At 36.2% G+C, this 21,493-nt stretch overlaps 2 protein-coding genes across 2 annotated transcripts; both read left to right on the top strand.

The window, feature by feature from the left end:
* The first annotated feature begins 554 nt into the window (after positions 1-554).
* LOC139132544 (histamine N-methyltransferase-like) lies at positions 555-4,976 on the top strand. Its single transcript, XM_070698851.1, has 4 exons — positions 555-683; positions 899-1,097; positions 1,914-2,249; positions 3,112-4,976. The coding sequence occupies exons 2-4, from the start codon at positions 905-907 to the stop codon at positions 3,456-3,458; spliced, it is 876 nt and encodes a 291-aa protein (XP_070554952.1). The 5' UTR covers positions 555-683; positions 899-904; the 3' UTR covers positions 3,459-4,976.
* A 5,404-nt stretch (positions 4,977-10,380) lies between these two features.
* On the top strand, positions 10,381-18,255 carry LOC139132543 (uncharacterized). Its single transcript, XM_070698850.1, has 5 exons — positions 10,381-10,577; positions 14,276-14,937; positions 15,426-15,573; positions 16,317-16,452; positions 17,236-18,255. The coding sequence occupies exons 1-5, from the start codon at positions 10,449-10,451 to the stop codon at positions 17,373-17,375; spliced, it is 1,215 nt and encodes a 404-aa protein (XP_070554951.1). The 5' UTR covers positions 10,381-10,448; the 3' UTR covers positions 17,376-18,255.
* The last annotated feature ends 3,238 nt before the right edge of the window (positions 18,256-21,493 follow it).

Genomic DNA, 21,493 nt, shown 5'->3' with positions numbered 1-21,493 from the left:
AAGAGAAAAACCTTGATAACACTCGCCTATTCTGCCGTAGAAGTACTTCATTTGAAAGAATTCAAGCATCAATTTATCGGTCTGTTAATTGTGTGAATACATTTACCGACATCTGGCAATCATTCGACGACAAATAGAGTAGTCTGTTGTGGCCTGCCCTTAATTGAGTATGTAAGTTAGATGTACTTCATCACTTGAGACCAACTGAGTTTGATGGCAGTAATGGGTGGCATTTCTTGACTGACAAGGATCACATGTGGCCCCATGAGCCGCTTTACGCTGGAGAAGTAAATCGACCATGACACGACGCTTTAGAAAGTACGAGGAGCACGGTGTATTAGAACAGCTCTGTGTACATTTTCCCGCGGTGACATGTAAGGAATTGGTAAAGAAATAGCAAGATACATGTAATCTTGGTTCTGGAGTTCCTTATGAAAGCATCGCGAAGATGTACTAACATGTTTCCGAAAGCTGAGCTAGACAAGCTGTTATTGTTCAGAAACCTTATGTTGATCTACACCTTGTGAATACTGATTTCTGATACACGACTTTAGATGAATAGTATGACCTTTGGTTTTAACAGTGTTTGTGAGGGCAGGTCAGCTTGGTTTGCGCAGTCTCAGAAATGGTTCAGATCTGTACTTAACGGAGATACTTGTTGAGAGCTAGCATTTTTATCAGAGGTAAGATTATTATTATTATAGTAAATATGGCAGGATGTCAGTACAAAGGATATTGTGGCTAACAACTTGAGTTGATAGAGTAAAGCCTCTAATTCAGTATTTTTGGGTCTAAAATCGACACTCTAACGTGCCCAACCAAGAGAAGGTCGAAGTACAAAGGTTATGCTAACCATAGAGGACTGTTTACATCTGCGTTTTTGTATTTTCTTGTTAAGGTCATAATGAATAAAGACATAAAGACATTGCTACATTTTCCAAGAGAATACTTCGATGGAAACGCCGCAACATATCGTTACGGTCTGGATGATTTCATATTGCAACGCGAGAAAGATCTAAAGGATACCTTTGGAAGATTTGTGTTTAGTGAAAAGACGGACACTGAACTTCAGGTACTTGCGATAGGATCTGCTGACGGTAAGATTATTTGATCGGAAGTTGGTGACAGTAATTATGAGGGGAAAGACCAGGGGTCATCCGGATAGTAAATTATCTTCATCATGATCCAATCTCTCTCTCTCTCTCTCTCTCTCTCTCTCTCTCTCTCTCTCTCTCTCTCTCTCTCTCTCTCTCTCTCTCTCTCTCTCTCTCGCTCGCACACACGCAAATGTGCGCACGCACAAGAGCAAGTTGGAAGGGTCAAGATAAAAGTCAGTAAACATGTTTAGAATGAGCGTTGCAACTGTAATTTAACCAAACCTTCGCGTCATTCTCTAAAAGAACCAATAAAACTATACTTTAAGTGTATAGAAGAATGACCATAATCAAATATCAAAAAAATGTCTGGAAAAGCAAGCAATGCAACGTCGTTTTCATGGCTTGATGTCAAGCCCAGTATAAGACCATGGGAATTCATAAAAGGTGTCTCCAATCGACAATTTCTACAATTATTCAGTCTGTTGATTTTGGTATCTTGAATGCCGGAAAATCAGTTTCTAATACTTAAAAATTGATACTTTTCCGAATTACAAATATTTGCAGTGTTGTATTTTTTTACGTAGTGAATAACTTAGTTGGAACCACAATGCTTGGATTTATTGTGTATACTCGTTGTGATTAGATATTAAATATTACAAATTCATAATCGATATTTATTGGTCTATAAAATGTCGAACAATAAGTTACTGTCACCTTTGATGTCTAATTCATTCATATGATCGATATTTTTCTGTGGAAATGGGCAGCAAACAAAATATGGCTTGCTGACTAAAAGTGTCATTTAATCTCTGACAGGGACCCGCGATATTCCAATTATCGACACGCTGGTCAGCAAATTCAGCTCTATGAAATACATTGTTGTTGATCCCTCGGCCAAATCGGTGCAAAAGTTTCAAGACTTAGTGAAATCGAAACAGGAACTTGGTCTGTGGAAGAGGGCAGATTTTGAATTCCATCCAACGAGTGTAGAAGAGTATCTAAGAGAGGCTGAGGTTGGAAAAGCGCCAGACGGATATGACATCATACACCTTCAGCATAGTGCATATTACTTGGCCGACCCTGACAACATTTTCGTCGAGCTACACGGAAAACTTAACGCTGGAGGAATGCTTTTTACTATGCTTGGTGTCGGTACGATACTGTCTCAATTTGCAATACTGTTAACAAAACAGTTTATATACTTATAGTAAAGCCCGCAAATAATGCCAGCTAAAAATGTTGAGGAATTCAAAGTTATAAAGGATTGTGCTTTGACATTGGTGCCAAACTGTCACCTGTTCCAATTTTACCACAGTTACCATGGAAAGAGAAAACCTAACCAATCACAGATTTTAAGCGGGTGGCCGCTTTTTAAAAAAACAACGCCCTCACATGGACATTTTGAGTACCAAGGAACTTTGACCATAGTATGGGCATATTTAGATTACAGGTGACTGTATACCTTTCAAGTAATTGTCTTTAAAATAATGCAGAGACGCTAAGAGAAAAATCAAAATCAATTTTAGGGAATGAAGGATATAGGTATCAGTTTCCCCTGTCTCGTGTACCTAATATGAAATGTTCAGAGGCAGCTTTTGTTCGGAACATTATAAAGACACAGCATCACAGATCCAATTAAGCGAATCTTGGGCTCAGAGAGAATTGATCTAGAGTTTTTGTAAGTACGAAATTTTATTCCTTGAAACCCCAAACTTAAGTAAAATGATCTACTATATTTGATTTAATCGGATCTTCTGCTATACTTGTTAAGGTGAACAATGAAAAAGTACAAAAGCAAGATTTCTTTTCGAATCATTTCAACATTTCGTACGCTCAAAAGAACTGTACAAGATTATTAAAATTAAGATTCTCTGTGTTCATTCGAATGATCGTAAGACTGTGCTAAATTCTATTTTAAATTTAACCCCTTTGAAAAAGCATCTCGACTGCATCTTCTTTCGCATGCTTGGGTAAATTGAAAATGTTTCACTATGTCAGTGTTTGTATTTTTCAGGTGCCTGGGAAGAGATCAACCGTCGCATAGCGAACATCATCCCTGAGCCCCTTTTTCCTGGGTCAGCTGCTCTTCGTGAACTATTACAACGTTGTATCCCGGATGTGAAGATACAGACTCGATACAGGAAGAGGAGTTTCAAGGCAAACGAGCTTTTCAAAGAAGAATCAAAAGACGGGAATATATTGCTGGACTTTATTTTCTATATATACAACTTTAGAAAATCAGCTCCGCCAGAGGTTGTCAGTGATTTAATGGAGTTTTTAAGAGAGTGTTGTTATGATATCAATGGTGATTTGTATTTCCCCGCAGATGACGAAGATATAGTGGTTATAAAAGCTCTTTGAATATTTTCATTTGGTTTGATGTTATTTTAATTAACATGTTATTTTGAATTTGCTGGCGCATCTGTATTGAAGAAACAGTTCTGTTAGATTTTGCCACGTAATTCGTATTAGTATGCGAACTACTGGTCCGAGCCAATTCGGGCAATTGTTTCTCAAGTTTTACGTTAAGTTCAGACCCAGATACACTATGGTGATACCATGCTTGAACGTTTAAAATACTTTTTATCTGCGTTATCATGACAATTTGACTCGTCAAATAAAATGAAGAACAAGATATATATGTCATTCACTCGGGTTTTAAAAAGTAGATATCGTATTACAATTCCATAATTAAGCTATAAAAATCATTGAATTCTAATTTCATAGCTTCAAAATCTTTATCAAGTAATGATGGAATTAAAAATTACAGACTTGCATAAGGCAAGATAATGCAGACTTCTTTGAAGTAAGGCATTTTTTCATTTTACGAGTACCTACGAGAGATCACATACAAATGATTTACCAATAACAAATTAAGTTAGATTATATTATATCATGCTACCATGCATCATTCTGATTGGACGAGAGCTCATTCCACCGATGCTAATATACTGTTTTAGAACTGATTGCAGTGGTAAAACGGGCCCCTGAACAAGCATTTTCGAAAATTGTGCTCTCGGTGCATTTGAACGTAGCTATCTAAACTTTATCCGAAATAGTCCGCTTTGTTTCAATGACCGAAGTCCGAATTTTGCTATACAGATAAGTATGTGTCTGTAACTCACCTCTTGGTGAAAATAATTTGGGGTCGATGATGAAAGACATCTCTGAAACAGCACATTTGTATGTGTTGTTTGTACACAAAGCATTGCATTAGGGCAACAGTACACCGTTCACTTTTGCTTAATTCAGCGGAATGACGCTAGTAGTCGTTCATACACATACAAATTGACACTTCCTCACAATAACTGTAAGTCAGATATTCTTTCCTAAAGTTTGGGCTGTAACAGACCAGAGGGTTCTAACGATGCAGATCAAGAAGTTCAAAATAACAATGTGATGACTCCTGCGATTGCGACGTAAGTTGACATCAAATACAACGAGTAGTGTCAGCGTCCAGCTCTTGATCAGTCAGCACGCATGATGAAACATTTCACAGTTCGGATTCACCACAATAACTATAGAAGAGTATCTAAGAAAGGGTAGTGGTAGAAAAGCGCCTAATGGTTTTGACATCATACATCTTCAACATATTGCATATTACTTGGCTGCCACAGAAAACATTTCCGTAGAGTTGTGCTGGAAACTTAACGCTGGAGCAATGCTGTCTACTATTCTGTAAGTTGGTATGATTGGTTTCTAGTATGACATATTTTAACATCATGGGCCTAAACTGCTCGTAATGCTCACGGGATCATTTGCCAAATAAATCGTTTGGAGAAATTCTATATGGTAGGAAGTCACAAGGCGGTCTTGCTACGTGGATATTGACTTTGTGATAGTTTTCCTTCCTCTGAATTTTAATTGTTTTAATCATTGGAATTTACACTATACTGCGAAGTCGGAAATAACCAGATGAATTTGTGTTGACAGTTGGTGTCAGTCCAGTATAATTTTCAGTGTGATAATTTTTTTTAAATCCTATCAAGCTTATTATTCGTTCAAAGAGATCTGTAATTTTGCCAATAACAATCGTATGTCTATGTCGTGCCTTCGTCGACTTCGGCTGATTTGACGAGTTCAGAATTATTGCATACAATGTATTATATTTCAAATTGATTCTACATTTTCGTTCCTCAGAAAAACTATCGACGATACCCCATTTTGTGTTCTTCTTATGCCGATAAAAGACTAGTCAATTTTATTGATATTTTTACAACTGTAATAGAATCACGAATTTGCAACTTGATGATTAAATTAAAGCATCTTTTTATGATTAAGTAGTTTCACGTTTTGCATTTTTCAGTTGTGTCGGAAGAGATCAACATTCGGGAACAGCGAACTTCATCCCTTAGCCCCTGTTACCCGGGTCAGCAGCTCTTCATGGAATGCTGAGACGTTGTATTCCGGACGTGAAGATGCATACTCAACAGAGAAAGAGGACATTCAAAGGCTTATAAGGTTTTTCAAAGAAGAATCAAAATACGGAAGTATGATGCTGAACTTTCTCTTTGAAATATACATCTTAAGAAAATCAGCTCCGCCAGAGCTTGTCAGTGATTAGATGAAGTTTTTATAGTGCATTTCAAAAGAGTTTGGAAGTACAACGTGCTTTGGTGAGTAGAAAAAAAAACGTTTCTGGCGACAGAAAATAACGCCACATACAGACCTGTGCACACTTTACCGAAAAAAAATTATCGTTAGCGTTCTGTGCAGTTTCATCGTCGGGAAATGTGATAAAAGCGATTTAAGAATGTTCAAGCAATCAGTGTACGGAAGACTTTTTAGTGGGATGGCAGCAACATTGACGATGTTGACTGTGACTCAGTGAACGTCGTATTGGGTTAAATTATTGCAAAATGTATCGAAGGAGAACTTTCATCATGAATGTTGGTGGTGTTCTTTTCTATCGACAGAAACGTTTTTCTTATCACCCAAGCACGTTCTAATTCCAAGCTATTTTGAAATTCACTATAAGAGAGTATTGTTATGGTATCAATGGTGATTTGTATTTCCTAGCAGATGTCGAAGACATCGGAGTTATAAAAGGACATTGGAAACTTTTGATTTAATTCAACGTTATTTTAATGCATCTTGATACTGTCATATGGTATCGGGTGTCACAATTCTTGTGTCGACAAACCGAATCTGGATCATCGCTTGTATTGGAGATACAAGTTTCCGTAGATTTGCCACTGCATCTGTGCCCTAGTTAGTTAGTAGAGTAATTGAGAGTGCGTGACAAGTTGGTCAATCCTTTCAGATTAAGGCTCATGTTGTTCTCCATCCCTAAAATGACTATTTGAATACCATTTTTAATATCTCAAAGGTTTTCTTATCTGTGTAATCATGATTTGGTACATATAACGTATACATAGATTTATTCAATGATTTAGTAAAACTCAGATAAAAGTGTATGCAGTTTTTGTATTTCATAATTGCACGAACTAATTTATCATCATTTCATCCTTAATTAAACAAGTTTAAGGGTAAGGCCAGAGAAAAAAAAAATCTTGTTCATCGGATTTTTTGGACCAAGTCCAAGGAGCGGCGAGCTTTTTTTTTAGGCCGAAGGTAAACGGTGGCATTTTTGCACAGATGCAGACAAGGCAAGATAATTGTTTCCTTTTTACCTGAAATAGCTCAGACAAGAAACACTGATACTGGTAACTGAATTCAATACTATATTTCCCAACAATAACATAGGCCATTACATTCACAGTTAGTGTTTGCACAACATATTTTGAGCAGTTCAACATTCTCTCAGAATAAAACTGAAATGTACAGCAAATCACTGAAATTCAACAATTCAGTATTGTCCTTTAATATTGTCCCGGTGGGACCTAGCATCTGAGTTTTTTCATTTTACTTTGGCCCCATGTTTTGGCCTCTTTACCACTGTCTATATATACACATTTTACATAATGGTCTAACAACACTGTAATGTGATCGGAGTGAAGTTATATAGTCATCATTCAGATCGCACTTTAACATCGACGCAACCATGTGTTTTGTCATTGCCGTAAATTTTTATACTTTCGATGCAATTTTCATTCAATCGGATGCACCGTCCATCTGCTGTCACGATCTTGTTGAACAAATCGCCGAACGTAATATCAGGACAAACACTGCACTGAATAGCGTCTCTGGGACTAACTGTTGGCCATCACGTCGAATGTTGGCGATCAAATTAATACTCATGTGACATGTACTAACCTTTACAAAACGAGCAAATTTCTGGCCAAATCGACCCACTCTGTGTCGTGATTCGCCAAATTCAGACGTAACAATAACGTGTTGGCGGTCAACTAAGTCCGAACACGAATGAAGTCTCATTCAGAATCCCTTGCCCGCGAAAACCCGACACAGTGTAGGGCGCCACCAGCGGCAGTACTAAAAATATTTGTAATGCGGAAGTAAGAATTTGCCGCGATCAAAAAAAAAAAAAAAATTCCAAATATGCCAAAGTAGAAGCGGCGATTCCGATGAACAATTTATTTTTTCTTCCTGGCCTAATCTCGTATATTCAAATGGTACAATTCAGTCTCTACAGGTATTTTAAGTAAGTCGTTCCTGCACTCCCTGTGTAACAAAAACATTATCTTAAAAAGTTTTTACTAACATTGATTGGTAGGTTTAAGGAATTCGTAGACTAACAATAGTCAGTCACGTCAAAAATGAAAGCAAAGTTCATCATCAAAACGCGATAACCAAATTTAGATAAGCTTATTTAATGCCGTAATATTGCAAGAAAAGCATTTTCACTCACTGTATTTATTTAATCTATTTTCACTTGTTTGACTGACCTTGATCACCCATATGCATGGACTGCTTGTGCTTTTAAATGGTCCAGCCAGTCCTTTGAATTTAGTTGTCCCCTACAAAAAAGAAGACTCAAAGAAAGTCATCGTTACATTACCACACACAAAATAGTCCTGATGTCAGTGTTGGACAAGAGGACCAAATTGTAAGGCGCAAGTTTTCAGTTTTTTATTGATTGAATGTTTTTTTATTTGACTATTTTGATGCATTGTGTGTATTGCAAGCACATAGTAACACTTTGATTGACAGCAATTGCTACCTTTTCAACGCTACTGACAGTGTAGAGAAACGGATTTTTCGTCAATAACTCACTTGAAACTGCAAAATAGACAGTATCTGGCTCCCTATGCGATGTCCAAAGTATTCACGAAATGCAATACGTTGGCACGGGGCTTTGTTTATCTACATGGAAAAGATTTATGCAGGTTTTCAGGAGCAGTTGCTCGCGTTACCTCCATGTGTCAGTCATTCGAAACAATAAACCCCACGAAGTTAGGGGGCCTTTAATACGCAAAGAATGGCTTTCAGTTGTTTTCAATTGATCTTGTCAAGATCATCAAACTGAACTGTACAGTTTCTGGCACTCTGTAAGCATTGGGCAATTTGAGATATTATCATTAGCATAAACAAAATGGTCGCCAAAACATTAGATTTCCAAGGAAGAAATACAAGTAGACTCCAATTAGTAAAATTCAGCTGGTAAGGCCAAGACAAATTAAAAGTTTGTTTCTCATCCTCGCGCGCATCAGGCAGACTGCGTAAACTTTTTTTCTGGTCATGAGGAAATAAAAAACACAAAAATACGCGACGATAGTGCATAACACAGTGCTGTATGAAACCACGGTCCCTTTTTATTTTTTTCTTGGCCTAAGTACATATTTCTCTTAGTGCTTCACCAGTGACAAGTTAGCAATAGGAAAGTAGTATATTTGAATTCTAATTTGTATAAATAAAATCGGCTTACTTGATATGCATGGTATTTTTTTGACAGACCAGCCTGAAAATCGCAAACACATATAGTGGAGCTCGAGCAGATTAGAATAATTTTAATGAAAAATGTTTTTTTTTGATGATACGTGTGTGTGACTTCGCATAAGTATTACATATTACTTCGAGAGAAAACAAATGCAGCCACCGAGAAATCCAAAAAAGCCACCATTTTTCTGCCCTGCAGAATTTAAAAAAATAGTTGAAAGCTGTAAAATAACGTTTGTCCCGGTTTACATGAACAAAACGTCACCTTTCATGTTTTTCCTACTTGTACACTCGATATTTATGATTTTATATATTTATTTTACTGCCGAAAACACAATTTTTAGAAGACTTCACGGTAGGTGACATACACCTCGAAACTGAAAAACGTAAACTTGTTTTTCATTTGCGAACATTGCGGTACTTGAGTAAAGTTATAGGGATTTACTAATAAATCGAATTCGAATATACAGTTTCGATTTTCACAAAATATCACTTTTTTAAAATTATTGTCCGCACGTGCTCCTATAACTGTTAACTTTCTGATTTTCTAGGACCAGGCAAAGACTTTCAAAAGAAGTCAAGGCCTATGGGGCAGTCCCAAATCGTAAATACAAATAACTACATAGATACAGTGGTGCATTATACACTGAAATGTCAACACTCCCATGACATAGAACAACATTCACTCAAACAGAGAAAATAGAAGCATAGTCATTTGGTACTTCCGACAGAATATGTAAAGCGCCAGCTATCTTTTGTAAAATGAAACTTTTCCGCAGTTTTGATTCAGCTGTGCTTCCCCAAACAACACAACAACAGTCTAAATTACTCTGTATTTGAACCATTATATAAGAAGATCCGAAAAGATAATCTTTCACCAGAGCCGGACAGACAACAAAACAAACTCAGCCGGCTTCTTTCGGTAGTCAATAGAATCAGCAGGAAACTCTTTTTAAAAGATGTTAAAGTCCCCCTCCCCCAACCTCCACAACCCCCCGCCAAATAATTTAATGGTTGTGAACAACTCACTACGGAAGTATACGAGACAGGATTACGTCAAGCACTATTTACAACAAATGGCCGAACTTCTATGCCTACGCTGTAGAAGACAAAAACAGGTCTCCTGTGAAGCGCTGAGAATAATTGCAATACAGATATATTTGTAATGCAAACATAATTGACAAATAAAATCCAACGACACAATAAATGACAATGTCTGGCTGTTTGTTTGATGTCTTATCGTACGGCGACACCGGATTTGAACTGTTTTAAAGTAAAAACGTAGGAAATACAGCAAGAGTGGAAGCGAGGAACGAGAACAGTATATCAATCGTTCTTCATTTTTATGTTGATCAGAAGACAATGGCTCCCAGTGATTACGTTGTCTTCTGAAGAATACAATGTGAACGATGAAAGCAATGTTATTGTAATTTGACGAGTAGTTTATTATGATATGTCCTTCCACAAATATGTTTACACGTAACGAATTCATGCATACAGGGTCTCTCTCATACTTAAGACAGTCGAAGCTGAAAATCTGACCACCAGCTATCCATGGATACACACCGTCAAATATTCTGCAATGAAATCCGTACTAAGTCATTTCTTGTGCTGTGTTTCGTCTCGTGTTTCTCCGCGCTCGCCCTCTTCTGGTACGGCAGTGCGAGCCAACAACTGCCACTGGTGAGTACGAAATTGTCTGCACTCATCACACGGTCCCACGGCATTTACATAAATCAAATGTTCATGTTGCCTTGCAAACAAAAATGGCAATTTGACGAAAATAACTCTTTACAGGGGTTGGTGTGTCTCATCTTAAGCTTACCAAATGAAGATGCGTCTTTGTCGAATTAACGTCAGTCAGCGGTAGTAATTTTAAGGTCCGATCTGAAGTCGCTGAGCTACATCGACGTTTTATTTTTTATTTTATTTCATTGACTTGAGCTTTGCATGTTGATGATTTAGAGGTTTATCGCTTTTACATCATCCTGATTCTTTTTGTACGGGTGAAATCTTTGTTTGATCGATATTTTGCTGTTCAAGGAGAGATGGAAGTGGAAACTTTTATAATTGGCTTTTATCTTAAATGTATTGTTTCTACTTGTTTTCAAAACAATTGAAGTCGGTTTGGTATCTGTCCAATCCTATCCTATATGCAGCGGCATATGATAAGTACCTTGTACACAAATCGAAAGATATATTTTGTTGATTAAAACTGAACAAACGTAAACAATCGGAAGATCTCTTTGGGGCGAAACGTAAACATCAAAATCAATCTTTAAAGCTTCCGGTACATTTTGATATCAGCCGTTCAAGAACAAAGGCGCACATAGGCAAATTAATTGCAGGGATTTTCACGTAAGCTCTAGTTCCTATCGATATTATGAATTGTCCTTACCAAAAATGATGTTTAATCACCAAATCATGCCTAGTTTCGACTAATACACAGCGATAAAAAGAAGACTTTAAAGGTGTTCATGTAATCTTATTGTCATTTTCTCCTTGAAGTAATATAAAGTGTTGATTACTGTCTATTATTATATATACTTTTTAAATATATTTCTATAAAACAGTTTTGATAAGATTCAAGAGTTGGAAAGGTAATTTAATAGTTTTTACAATGACATATTGTAACAGGCAATATCTTGTATAGTTTTCATGGAATATGACCAAAACGTACCCCATACCCCAAGGTTTATATTGAAAGTACTGTCATAGATAACATGATCAAATTCCGCGAATTTTTAGCTAGACATGATAAAAATAGCTCTGTTTCGGTATTAAATATGTTCTATATGGTACTGAGTCATGTCCGAAATGTGAAATAGACTTTTAACAGAAAAAAGATTTGGACTGTATAGTTGTAACAGCCATATTTTGAAGGGAAATGCAAAATTGCAGTACCGCAGACTGGCACCTTTTTTGTTGAATTCTTCTTCTTGTAAGTCATCTGCTGAACTTATTTTGTGACACAACCTGGCTTGTGAGGTATCATTAGTAGGGCAATTTATTCTTCTTTAAGATGACATATTGTAATATACAATGTCAATCATAGTTTGCCTGGAATATGGTCAAAATTTACCCCATACCCAAAAAGTTCAAATCGCAAATTACGGCTTATCTTAAATTCTACCATTTTGCTGCACATACTACAAAAGGCAATTTTTGTTTAAAATCTTATTTATTTGTTACAACAGTATGTCACAAGTATAAAATTAACTTTTAACGGGAAGATGATACAATTTAGTAGCCATTTGGATCATTTTGGAGGGGGAACCCATATATTGCAAATGTATGTGTTTCGGCAAATTTGCCCTGATACCTGGGTACCCTTCCAAATATGATCCAAAAGGCTACAAAATCATATTATGTTCCTGTTAAAAGTTAATTTCATATTGTAACATACTTTTTTAACAAAAAAACAGATTTCATAGATTGCATACAAGCATTGCCTTTTGTATATAAAGTTAATAAATTGTAAAAAATGGTAGAGTTTCAGATTTGCAGTAATTTGCTGTGTAAACCTTGGGGTATGGGGTAAGATTTGGTCCTATTTCATGCAACCTAAACAAGATATTCCATATTACAATATGTCATTCTAAAGACTAGTAAATTACCTTTCTATTGATACCTAACAAGCCAGGTTATGTCAAAAATCAAGCTCAGCAGATGACTTACAGGAAGACAGATTTTAAAAAAAAGCAAGCGAGTTGGCAATACTGTGATTTTGCGAGACCCTTCAAAATATGACTGTTACAGCTGTAGAGTCCCAATATATTTTCTGTTTAAAGTCTATTTCATATTTCGTACATTCCCCAGTACCAAATAAAAATTTATTTGTTATGTCTCGCTAGAAAATTGGTAGAATTTGACGATAGCTATGAAAGTAATTTTCGATATAAACTTTGTGGTATGGGGTAAGTTTTCGTCATATTCCATGAAAACTATATAAGATATGGCATATAACAATATGCCATTTTAAAGATTATTAAATAAGCTTCTCAATGGTACCCAATAAACATGGTTATGTAATAAAATAAGCACAGCAGATGACCTACAATGGGACAAAGTTAACAAAAACACATATGAGTCTGCACTGCTGTGATTTTGCAGTACTCCACAGAATATGCCTGTTACAGCCATAGAATCCCAATATTATTTCTGTTAAAAGTCTATTTCATATTTCTGACATGTTCCCGTACCAATTAAAACAGATTTAATAGCAAAAACGGCCAGATTTTATATGTCCAGGTAAAAAAATGGTAGAATTTGGTTTTTGCTATGACTGAAATTTTCAATGTAAACATTGGGGTATGGGGTAAGTTTTGGTCATATATCATAAAAATTATACAAGATATTGCATGTTAAAATATGTAATTCTAAAGATTAGTAAATTATCTTTCCAATGATACCCAACAAGCTAGGTAAGATTCAAAAACAAGCTCAGCAGATAACTCATAGGAAGACAGTTTTAACAAAAATGCATGCAAATCTGCAACACTGTTATTTTGCGGTACCCTTCAAAATATGACTGTTACAGCTGTAGAGTCCCACAATCTTTTCTGTTAAAAGTCTATTTCATATTTCTGACATGTCCCTGTATCAAATAAAACAGATTTCAGACAAAGCATGGCATTTTTATTATGCCTAGCTAAAAAATTGTAGAATTTGAGATTTACTGTAATTTGCAATGTTAAATTTTGGGGTAAGGGGTAAGTTTTCGTCTTATTTGACAAAAACTGTAGAAGATATTGCATAGTGCAATATGTCATCTTAAAGAAGAATAAATTATCTTTCTAATGATACCAAACAAGTGAGGTTATGTTAAAAAGGAGCTCAGCACATGACTTACATACAAGAAGACAGATTTGACGAAAATGCATTTGGCTTGGAAAATCGTGATTTTGCGGAACCCTTCAAAACATGACCATAACAGCTATTGCGTCCCTATATTTTTTCTGTTAAAATTCCATTTCGTATTCTAGGGACCCCAAGGCTTCTGAAAAATACAGGTTTGTTATCCTGTTTGGGGGGGGGGGGGTGCACGTAGACCACCTCTAGCCCACGGCCTAATATATATATATATATATATATATATATATATATATATATATATATATATATATATATATATATTATATATATATATATATATATATGTGTGTGTGTGTGTATATATATATATATATATATATATATATATATATATATATATATATATATATATATATATATATATATATATATATATATATAATATATATATATATATATATATATATATATCACATATAAAACCAACAGGTTTTCTTCATGTTACCGCTGCAGTAAATTTTGTATACTTAATGTTAATAGAAGTTCCCTGATCATTAATATTTCAGATCGCTCACAACCTTAGACCGATTACCCGCACCCGTGCTACTGGTACCGCTCGGACTCCTGCGAGTCGGTATCTTATGCCAGCCTATATATTCCCGAAGTCTGGTCCACAGCACATCTACGTGAGATTTACAAAAATCCTGCCGTTGGTAGCCTTTCAAAACCGCACCCTTGTCGCATTCCCTATTCGGAATCACATAACTCAGGACAACGCCAGCAAAGCGAGAGACCTCAGTGACACGTTTGATATTGAACTTCTCAAACAGTTCGTGCCTGTTGTGACACCCTATGAATTCTTCAGGCAGTGTAGCGGAAGCGCCGTGGTGGTGGTAAGAGGCAAAAATACCTCGGGTAATTTACTGAGAGAAATTTATCGTGACACTGGACTGCTATTTCAAGCCATTGAACTCGACAAAGAAAACTCAAAAAAGAAATTAACATTCGAAAGACGACCATTCTTTCTGTGGGAATACCCCTGCATCATATATCGACCTCCACGCACACTTTACTATAACGTCACTCAATGGGAAGAGACTGCTAAAGAAGCGAACCGTTACGTTAAAAAGGCGCCATATATACGTTCCATGGGAGAGCAAGGTGGGCGACATATCTGTAAAGGAGAAAGATATCTTGCCTTCCACTGGAGAAATCGTTCGGGAGAACGGTGAGTCAAAAGCCATATAAAGAGTGTTACTTATCAATCTAAGAAAAGTTACAATGTCATAGACACATTTGAAAAAAATGTTATTGTTATGCATTGAATAGCACGTCAACATTTTGTTACTTATTTCCCGAACTAGTCTTATGTAAATTGTGTAGGACCGGAGGCAATTTAATTTAATTGTAATCATTACAACAGCAATTGCAAATGGTTTTCATTTTATCGGTGGCCCCGTCAGATAATTATAAATTTACTAGCCTAGATAGTTTATCGTGTGCTTGAATAAACGTATTCACTATTTGCGAAAGAACAATCACAAGTTCAGTGGTAATTTCGTGAAACCCATGAGAAGATTCATCGGGAGTATTCGCCGGATTCGCAATATTTTTCAGCTGAAAATTCTGAAAGGTGGTGTTTGAAAAGTATGTAAGATTACAACGTTGTTCGAGTTTAATGTCGCAAACGTTAAGAATGATTTCTTTATTTTCCAGGTGTACAATGTGGGGTAGAAAACAGTTCTGTAATTTCACAAGGTTGAATCTCATCCAGGAGAGTCCACAGCTTGTCAAAGCCTTCAAAGATTATATGGAGTTACAGAAAATATCTTGCGTCTATATGGCATTCCCGCCTTTCGCCAAGGTGATGTTCAAAGATCCTTGTCTTATTTATCTTGTAAGAAATACTTTGCTTGGTTTCAATCGTTCCTTTCGTATATCAGTGGCGTCGACTTAACGTAGTACAGCCATTAATTGACTGCTAATGAAATTATTTTATAAGACGTTTCAGTTTCAGCCACAGTTTTTTTCTGACAAGACCATTTGGTAGAACAATCAATATATAATAATTTTTATATTCATTCTTTCCATTTACAAACCGGAATTAATTTAAGTTAGGATTCACGACAAAGTATAGTGTTTATTTTATAACGATTGTATTTCCATGTCGTTATGTTACATTTTGAGCATTATAAAAAGTAGTGTACTCTCGACAAAACTTAAAGTTTAAGACTTTTGCAATACGTTTCTCAGGAAACTTTCAAGTTTAATGTGCAATTAGTGTAAGATACAGAGAACACACTCTCTGTACTGATAACGTAAAAATCAAAACGGCCAATAATCCTGTGATAACTCTATCATGAGAAAAGAATATTGGCAAATACAAGAAGGTGACAAGTTGATTTACCCCAGATTCGAAAAATTTAATATACGAAAAAGAAATGGTGAACATTTAATATACTCCAAAGGCTTGAAGGTCCACCCAAGCTGTAGACCAGAAAAGCATTGTGAGCTGCAAAAGGTTATTGTGTATGCAAACACGGCATATTGACTCCTTTTGCTGTGCTGAGCACCTGAAAATCAACACCATTTCACCTTTGGTTTCAGAGAATGTATGACATTTTACGACCACACATTCCACAGCTATACACGAAAGAAGACTTGATTAAGACAGTGCCTAGCATTGACGCATACAAGAATGATAATTTTGTGGTATCTTTGGTCGAGCAAGAGATCATTAAAAGTGAGTAATTCCATTAATTCAATACATTTTCCAAAAGTACACAGGTAATTGAAATTATTCAATGACACTTTGCTGTTTAGGGCAACGCCTCCATTATTTGATCAGAAATACATATGAATGTGTCATGCACAATTTCCTCTTCATGACTTATTCTATCGAGATTGTACTTTTAGAAGCATACTATATCTGCTCACGAGTACTAATAGTAGAATGGAATCATAACAATAACGACTGCCACATTATATTTTATAGCCCAAACATGGGACTAAGTGCCCGAGGGTAGGTGATCATTTGCCCGACGTAAGGAGGGCAAATAATCTCCTGCCCGGAGGGTACATAGTCCCTTGTTAGGCAATAATGTGTTTATTACATGCCTCTTTTACGCAGTTATCACTTAAAATATTTAGGCTTAAATGATAATCAAGTGCTTTATTTACATCTTAGACGAAATCCGTAATAATGAAACGATTTTCATCATCGAATGGCGCATTGATATATTTAAACTACTGTTACGTGGTTTATCAAACTTTTTATGCAAAATGTTCCAAAAATTGGATTTCCCCTGCAAAACAAGTAATTTCAACATTTTTACATCCAAAAGTTTTCAAGCTGAAAATAGTTCCGGTTCACTTTCAGTCAAGTGATGACTATGCGGCCCGCTACGTCATCGACGAGCTACCATTGAATCCTATGGAGCGCGCGACGTTCGATATACGAGGCATGTAATAAAAAAGAATATCTCGCACAAGGTACAGTCAAACGCGCTTTTGTGTTTAATTTCAGGAGCTGATATATTCATCGGTTGTCGCAAATCGGCCTGGACACACTTTGCTAAGTCTGAAAGGGATAGCATGAATAGAAGCACGATATATCTGAACTCCGTCGAAGGCATGCCGAAAGTAGTCTCAGCGATAAATGACTGATCATGTTAAATGGTTATATCTAATCTTTACGACCCTGATACGGCTTTTGCGAACACAGGTAGTACTGTTACGATTGTAATTTTTGGGTTAAAGTATTACACGGGATATGTATAATTTTGTTGAACCCGTGACGAACATTCACTAGGATGAACAGTTTCACACAGTACAACGTGGAGGGTCTTTCTTTTGTTTTCTCAAGTATCATTACCGGTGTTTCTTTTATTAACTCAAGTATCGTTGCCGATGTGTTAATTAACATACAATGCAACTACCGATCAGTCAATTGAAAGAGACTGGAAAACAATCAACAACTTTACTTTTCATTTATACGGACAAAAGATGCATGCCACTGACATTGAACATGATCCTGGTACTCAAATGGACAATTAAGCTAAAACAATAGTGTGACACCGATATGGTTACGTCATTTGGTCAACGCTTAATTGACTTTGACATGAACCAATAGCTCATACGTATATAATCAAATTCTGGCTCCACAAATCTTGACCATGCAACATTAGTATTAAATTTAGTAGTCGGCATTTGTCAAAAGAATATTATAAATATTAAAGAGCGTTGGTTGGTATGCCGAGTCAGCAGAGTAATTCTGAATATCTTAAAAACTTCCTTCCAATCAAGTATTTGGATTGTCATCTTTTATCCAATCAAGTACTTTTCATACTTCTTAGCCAATGTACATTTACTTCCTGTAAACTACTTTACATGTTCAGGTTACGCCCTGAAAAACTGTCTATTTAATGAGAAGTTTTGAGATGTAAGAGGATGACTTTCTGGTCGGTCAAGTCGACGGCGTATCAATAAACATCACCCACTTCAACTTACGACGTCTCTGTGTAATAGTATCCTGTGTTACCTCTCACCGAGCTAATTCCCTGGCTGAAGTTATCAACCGTAAAGAAGGGCCCGACCCGGGGGGGGCGACCGCGCGAGGGCCCGTACGCCAAGGTCCGCAAAAGCCGTATCAGGGCCGTACAGGTTTATGCCTTAATGAATGATGAATATATAGTTTACAAAATATTCAACATCGTTTTGGATATAAAAATGCGTGCAAAATCGAAAATCCATCGCCATATGTGTCAATTTTTCAGAAAAACGATGGCCGCTTCACGTTGCGGATTGACATACACAATGACGTCATTTGTTTACCTGTAGAATTCTAGAACGCGCAAAGCAACATGCGTACTATTACGTGACCAACAGCGATCAAGGCTGAAATCGACGTGTAAGAAGGACAAAAGCGTGATGTCAATTTATTGTAATTTATACTGAACAGACACGCACTAAATTTGCTGCGGTTCCGTAGCCCTACCACTCCCTGGCTGGCTGTTGCGGGGAGTGGGGGCTACGGTTTAGTTAATTGAAAAAGTGCACAGTCGTGCGCGATGAAAATTTTGAGGAGGGAAAGTGAGCGTTTTTCTTGCTATTCTCCAGAAAAAAAACCAAAAAAAAACCATCGGGGTGCATCGATCGCCTACCTATATAAGGATGGGTACGTAGATGTCCATTTTCCTCTCCGTTTAGTCGCTTTTTGGAGTTTTATCGAGCGGCTGCCGTGGAAAAATCCGCCATCATGGATATTAAACCGTTGACCTATGACGTCACATTCTGACATCGGGATCTCAACAGCTACACGTTTACAGCAATTAAAATGTGGGAAATAATATTGTTGGAGAGTAGATTTGATTACGGAGCTGAAGTTTGCATTCAGAACAAAGTATCGACGACAACACGTGTATTTTTTTTGTTGCACTAATGCGTGAACCTGGGATTGAGAACGGCGGCTTTAAAATCGGTGATTGGTTAGATTTTCTCTTTCCATGGAAGCTGTGGCAAAATTGGAACAGGTGACAGTATACCTTTAAGGGTTAAAGATTCCAAGTTTGCATGATAAGGATTTGTTGTAAATTACAGAATAAGTAGATCTGATTCAACGGGCACAGGTGCAAAAACTGCTTAATTTGATGGTCAATTATAACTTTAGCACGTACGAAAATCTTGTTTCATGTAACACGTTTCGTTGACCTTCGACCTTTGACCTACAAATTTGCATAGCGTGCGTAGTTGTCTGGACACCATACCTGCAAGTTCATAGCAGTATCCTCTAATTTTTGAAAACGCTAACACCATGTCGAAAATAGAATTGATGTAGCTCTTACCTCAATACTTAAGAATTAGGTGTTTCTTATTCATAGTACATATCTAAAAATTTCAGGAAATGTTAATAAAGAGGTGTTGAAAGTCATATTGATGTTTAGGTGTGTAAAGTCTGAAGTTTAACGGAAAGATACGACAACAACACCCCAAAGTAACATACAAATTTAGTTGACCTTTGACCTCCAAATTTTGATATGATGCACAATGTTTAGCCTGTTACATTAAATGTAAGTTTCTATGAGATATCTCATCATCAACATGCAAAAACTAGGCTAAACCTAAAACCTTGTCGACATATGTTGTACTTTTATGCAAATTAGATGAGACTTTCGTTTTTTACTCACGTGGTAACACACGTGAGCATTTGTCGCAGCGATGTCTGTCTGTCTGTCTGTCTGTCTGTGTGTCCGTGTGTCCGTGTGTCTGTGTGTCTGTCTGTCTGTCTGTCTGTCTGTCTGTCTGTCTGTCTGTTGGTCCGATATCTCAAAACGGCTTATCAGATCAGAATTAAATTTGGTACATAGATTCAGTTAGCAAATGGCAAGAACTGATTAGTTTTTGGTAGGTGTGGCTTGCATGCTTTTTGCTTATCTGCATAATTAATGATTTTAGAAAAACGGATATTCATTAAAACGACTGCACACAATTTGATGAGATTTGCTACAATGTTGATCACAGCAAGATATGTCAGCAGTGGGAAACATAAAGGGGCGACATGAAAAGAGAGTTGCTAATATTTAATGAACTTTCCTAATTAGCGATATATGTTTGATTTGACTCGATCAAAATCGACCAAACTTGGTATGTATATTAAAGATACTATGATTTAACATTATTTAAAGTCATTAAGCGTTTTAACTGCAGCCAATTCCTAATTTACATATTTAATGAACTTTGCTAATTAGAGATATATATTTAAATTGACTGGACCAAAGTTGATGAAACTTGCTACATGTATTGAAGCTACTATGATACAACAATTTTGAAAGTCATTAAACATTTTTACTTCAGCCAATTCCGAATTTGCATATTTAATAAACTTTCCCAATTAGGGATATATATCTGAATTAACTTGATTGTAGTTGTTGAAACTTGCTATATACATCAAAGATACTGTGATATAATATTATTGAAAATCAAAAACATTTTTACTTCAGCCAATTCCTAATTTGCATATTAAATGAATGTTCATAATTAGGGATATTTATCTGAATTGACTTGATCAAAATTGATGAAACTTGCTATGTACATTAAAGACAGTATTATTGAAAGTTATTAAGCATTTTCTCTTCAGCCAATTCCTAATTTGCATATTAAATGAACTTTCCTAATTAGAGATATATATCTGAATCAACTTGACCAAAGTTGACAAACTTGCTACATTTATTACAGATACCATGATACAACATTGTTGAAAATCATGAAGCATTTTTACTCAAGCCAATTCCTAATTTGCGTATTTAATGACCCTTGCTTATTAGGGATATATACTGGATTTACTTGATCAAAGTTGGCAAAACATGCTATGTACATTGATGATTATACCTGGTTAAAACAATATCAAAAGTCATTTCACATTTTCATGTCAGCTAATTTATAATTTGCATGTCTAATGAGCTTTCACAGCTCGGCATATATGGCTTGAAGGACTTGGCCAACGGTAATTACACTTGCTATATAAAGTGGTGATACAATGACAGCAGTAAAAAAACTTTGATATTTTTATTTCAGCTAATTACATATTTGTATACTTCATGACCTAATCGGTGGTGATTATTGTTCATTACGTTGATCATAATAATTTCAGTGAAGTTGCAAACATTTTGCAAAGGTTCAATTTAACACATAACTGCAATATATAATGGAACACGTGAGCATTTTCAGTTCATATCTGGTATTTATGTGTAATCTAATGGAATAAAATGCCGGTTTTAAGGTCAAGT

The sequence above is a fragment of the Ptychodera flava genome, chromosome 5 (assembly GCF_041260155.1).
Source record: "Ptychodera flava strain L36383 chromosome 5, AS_Pfla_20210202, whole genome shotgun sequence".
Classification (NCBI taxonomy): Eukaryota; Metazoa; Hemichordata; class Enteropneusta; family Ptychoderidae; genus Ptychodera; species Ptychodera flava.
This window is presented reverse-complemented; position numbering and strand designations above follow the sequence as displayed.